This window comes from Pteropus medius, unplaced genomic scaffold (genome assembly GCF_902729225.1).
Source record: "Pteropus medius unplaced genomic scaffold, Ma_sr-lr_union100, whole genome shotgun sequence".
NCBI classification, from domain to species: Eukaryota; Metazoa; Chordata; class Mammalia; order Chiroptera; family Pteropodidae; genus Pteropus; species Pteropus medius.
The window spans coordinates 35,232,155-35,236,920 of record NW_024354875.1 but is presented as its reverse complement, the minus strand read 5'-3'; the positions used below and the strand labels follow the sequence as shown (position 1 = coordinate 35,236,920).

Below are 4,766 nucleotides of genomic sequence, written 5' to 3'. Positions count from 1 at the left end.
TCTTTCTAGGAAGAAAACCTCCAAGTGAGCACGTTTTTCTATACCTGGGTTCATACATATTGATTTAGAAAATAAAACTATTTGAATAAATGGATAATATTAAAAGAGAAGTAAAATTTTATTGGAGATGTTTTTGACGTGGTCTGGTAAAAAATATCATTTTAGACACCACAAATTATATCCTCATTTAAAGACATCACTACTTATGTTAAAGCCACGGAAAAGGGGTGGTGGTGGTGGTGGTGGCAGAAGTGCAAAGCCTGGAGGTTTCAGCGACCAGAATTGATGTTACGTTTTCTTCATCTAAAGGCACATCGTAGTGTTTGGGATAACAAGACTTTATAATAAATAAGAACAGTTTCTAGAGGCAATACAAGATTGGGAAATAGAACAAATGTATAAAGACTCAGAGGAAATAAGAGAGTTCTGTTTATTTGCATCTCCCTAGGAGTAAAAAGTGATTTTTAAATGCCTGAAGCACTGCCCATGTATCCCAGCTCACAGACATTTTATCTACAAAAATAATCTCTCAGTTGTATAAATATGCAGCACTTTAAAAGTAGTTATTGTCACTTTCAAAAAACATTTTTTTTTCCGTATTGGACCTTAGAGCTCTCCAATTTTCGCATTCGTTAGATGTTTTAAAGCTTTAAGAGAGACCTAGTACATTTGTTCAGACAGTCAAGTTCTTCATTGGGTTCTGGATAAAAGTTCCCACCTATGGCCACATTGATTCAGCCCTTTCAAGGGATTGAGGAAATGGCCTCAATTCTAGTCCCACAGACCAAGGCCAAGGAGAGGGGGTACATTTATATCATCCATGTATACCTCTGACAATTGCAGCCATTTAAATATTTGCATCTAGAGCTGGGGAATTGAAGGAATCCATGGGGATACATTATTTTCAAATTAAAAATTATAAAATCACAAATCTACAAGGTGTATTAAACATATACAACAACTACAACAGCAAGTGAAAGACCCAAAGTCAGAAAGATTGTCTTCATTCCAATATTGATACAAAACCCTATTTAATAAAGTTGCTTTAAAACCATCACAGTACCTCCAGCCTCCCGTTTTTAGATGTTCCCAGTGACCCTAGAGCACTGCCTGCCCAGAGCTGTTTCCACTTGCCTCAGGGCGACTGCTGAGAGCTAATGATTCAATTACCCAATCACAGGATGTGAATGACTGCAAATCGTTCTGCCCTAATGGATTATGAAGATAATCAGTGCTAGAAACAGGCATATAAAGTGATTTTAAAAAATAAAACCCTAAAATCAGAATGGCACTTCTGAAATTCATTTGGGGGAATTATTCAAAAATACTTCAAGTCCTTTATACTGGCCTGGAGGGAGAAACAGAACATTAAAAACATCAAAAAATAAATCCTAGAAAAGAACAAAATCAATAATAAACAAGTAGAAACAGAACTACAAAGTCAGGATGGGGAGCAAAAAGTTTTAGAGCCAGATAAGGGGGAAAAAGAAAAACAATTCACAAAATTGGCCATCAGTGGCAGGCATGTGGGGGGAATTAAATACATATTCAAGTCTTTCCAAAGGTCTTTTGGAGACAATGAAAAGCATTTAAACTCTCTGTGGCCAATCTGGCCCACATCAAGAGACAGTATCTTTGAGCTTGGAGACAATTTTCTTGTCTTTGACTCTTCGATTCTGAAACCAAATGGTCACTTGTCGTTCGGATAGGTTCGTGGCAGCCGAGATCCGCCGCCTCTTGTCCTTGTTAATGAACTTGTTAATGGCATACTCGTTCTCCAGTTCTTTGAGCTGCAGTTTGGTGTAGGGCACCCTCTTCTTCCTCCCTCGACGGTAGACACACATGTCTGGCTGATTTAGAGCCACATCCCCTGGTATGAAAAACAGCATGGGAAAAATTAGACAAGAATATCTGAAGCACCTAGCTGGTGACTGTGTGTGTACATTTTGGAGAAGCTACAGGGACTAAAGAAAGCCGGGCTGTTTACATTTTATTATTACTTACACATATTATTTACATGTTATTAAAGAAAGATTATTTACACTTCAAAGTGAAGGCCTATTTGATGGATCATCATGGTTTCTTAAACTGGCATCTTAACAAGCCTACGATTTTATGGTCTTGGTACTGGTTACACTCATAAGGCCAGTTTCTGTAAATACCAGTTGCGCACATACAAATATACACAGACTTAAAAAAAAAAATCCAGGCTGTTTGTTCAAGCTTTGATTTCTTGGGTTCCTGTGTTTGGAGCTTGTGATCCTTAGTGGTCACTCTGGGGTATTCATGTCCTTGAAAAGTTGAGCCCAGCTCGGTGACACCTCTTTTGGGGGGAGGGGCCAAGGCCTGAGCAAAGGGCACGCAAAGACCCTCAACTTTAGGAGAAAAACAGGCCTGTGCCCATACACAGGAAGAAAAGGGTTGTGAAAGAGGCAGTTTAAATCAAAGGAGGAATTTACAGATTCACACTAACTGGAGGCATTGTTACATTGAGTTAACTATGGAGGACAGGCGCCCACTCCCCGGTAGGGGTGTACATTCCCAAGTCCTTTCTTTTCTTCCATTCTCTCCCCACCCAAATGTCCCTACCTGGAAAGGATGATTTCCAAAAGTGGGAGCCCTGTGGCTGGTCCTTGGCGCAGTACACCTGGCTGTTCCACCCGTTGGCCAGCGTCCAGGACTGGTAGCCCTCCATAGAGATGTATGCCTCGTGCCGAGGCTCTCCGGAGCCGAAGGTAGACACCATGTCTATGTAGCCAGGCACATGTTGGTAGGGGCTAGTGTAGCCCTGGTAGAAGGACACCTCCTTGGCTCGTGCGGGCACCTCGTTGGCCGGTACGCTGCTGCTTGCCAGGCCGGACACGTCCATGTACTTCTCCACCGGGAAGCCTCCCAGCGAGGCGTGCGGCGAGGACTTGAGAGCATTTTGCTGTAAGCCCACGCCGTGAGACATGCGACAGCTATAGTAGCCGTTGCCGAAGTGGTAGCCGTAGCCTAGAGCTGGGGCGCCCGGGGGCGCTGCAGCAGCCGCGCCGGGCGCAGGGCACTCTTTGGCGGAGGGAGCCTCCGGGCGCGCTGCGACCACAGCCGAAGATGACGACGACGAGGCGGAGCCGGCGCGCTCAGAGGTCCCCGGGTATGCGAAGCCAGAGGCCGCCGCTGCCGCCGCGGCCGCTGCCGCTGCCGCCGCCGCCGCACGCCCGGAGTGTGTCCCGGCGAACACTGGCGCCGAGAGGAAGCCGCGACACTGGCCCGGCGCCGCCGCCGCCACAGAGGAGGAGGAGGAGGAGGCCGGGGCCGCCCCGGCGGCCCCGCCGTCCGCCCGCAGCCCGTCCATATCCCAGCTCCCGGCGCGGCTCATGGCCCGGCCTGGCCCGGCCCTGGCCCTGGCCCTGGCCCCGCGCAGGACACCATGGCGCAGCGCGCCTCCTCCCTCTCCTTTCTTTCTCGTTCTCGCGCTCCCGCCCTCTTCCTCTCGCCCTGTCTCCCTCTGCGAGCCTCCCGCCTCCCTCCCGCCCGCCCGCCCTCCAACAGGTTAGCTCATCGCGGGACGTTTATAAAAACGAAGTTCAGGTTGGGAGGGGGCCTGGGCCGGTCGGGGGGCCGCCTCCCTCCCCAAGGGCACCCTCTCGGGGCCGTGCCATTGGCTGCGCGGGGCCACGTGGGGGTGGGGGCGCGGGAGAGCCTGGCTCCTGGCCCCGGCCCCGCTGGACCCACCCACCCCGGCCCCCACCTCTCCCCAATCCCTTGTGCAGCCCACCGCCCCTTCCCGCCCTCCTTGGGACCCTGGCGTTTGCGCCGCAGCCACCCCCACGAGCTGATTGCGCGACCAACCATCCTAGGCCCTGTTTGCGACTGAGGCGGGCGCCGAGGCCTGCGCCTTGTCTCCGCCAAGGCTGTTTTGCCACCTCTCCTCGGCTCCCCAAGCTTCACAACTAAATGAAGGCGAATGACAGAGATGGTCAGAATGATGTGAAAACAGACCGATTTTTGATTCTGTTGCCTTGGATTAGCTCACCTAGACCTCAAATCCGAGAGAGCTAATTTTCCCGACCTTGCCATGGGGCAAAGGCATTGCACTCATGTTATCCCAGGGGATCCTCTGAATTAAGACCAATTGGAGCAGACCCTCATACACACGTTGAACGCCAGAAGAATGCCCACAAAGCGCCCTTGAGCCAGGCGCACAGACTTAAAAATAAGTCAAGCAAATGAAAAGACCCAGCCTCGGCGCAGGAACCTGATGATCTACCCCAGTGTGAAACGTCCGGATGCCTGGTGCACACTATTCGCCTCTACACTCAGGCCAGCCCGGAGTAGTCTCTCGCGCTGGGCTCCCCAGGCCTGGCGCAGTCTCCCCCGACGCTCAGAAAGACCCAACTGGGGCGCCGGGTGATAGCCACTCCACCGCTCGCCGCAAAACTTGAGCGCCTCGCCTACAGCCGACCGGCCTCTTGCATTTCGCAGCCACTACTCACCCCCGCCCGTTACTTACGCCAATTAATTGAAAACTTCACTTTCCCAGGAACCTTTGTTTCGCTTTCTTTTCCAAGCTGCCAACTTGAGAGAACTGAGAGGGGCAAATTAAGAGGGCGTGTTTTTTTCCCCCCGAGCAAAGTTGGGGCTCCAGATAGGAGCAGTCCAGAGCACCTGGGTCTAGCTTTGAAGGAGTAGAGCAGGTTCTGGACAGTCCCATCAGGCTATCAGAGATCACAGCCTTGACCTGTCTTCGTTCCTTCGTGCCATTCCTCAGCCACAGATCCCCA

At 50.4% G+C, this 4,766-nt stretch overlaps 1 protein-coding gene across 1 annotated transcript; it reads right to left on the bottom strand.

Moving 5' to 3' along the window:
* Nucleotides 1-406: 406 nt before the first annotated feature.
* On the bottom strand, nt 407-3,526 carry HOXD13 (homeobox D13). The gene is made up of 2 exons (XM_039855506.1): nt 2,590-3,526; nt 407-1,870 (listed from the first exon to the last, which is right to left on the bottom strand). The coding sequence occupies exons 1-2, from the start codon at nt 3,359-3,361 to the stop codon at nt 1,620-1,622; spliced, it is 1,023 nt and encodes a 340-aa protein (XP_039711440.1). The 5' UTR covers nt 3,362-3,526; the 3' UTR covers nt 407-1,619.
* Nucleotides 3,527-4,766: the final 1,240 nt, after the last annotated feature.

Bases quoted from the DNA above. Each gene is read 5' to 3' on its own strand.
- HOXD13 (XM_039855506.1), bottom strand. From the start codon at position 3,361: ATGAGCCGCGCCGGGAGCTGGGATATGGACGGGCTGCGGGCGGACGGC. The intron at 1,871-2,589 runs GTAGGGACATTT...TTTTCATACCAG, and splicing joins TTGGAAATCATCCTTTCCAG to GGGATGTGGCTCTAAATCAG.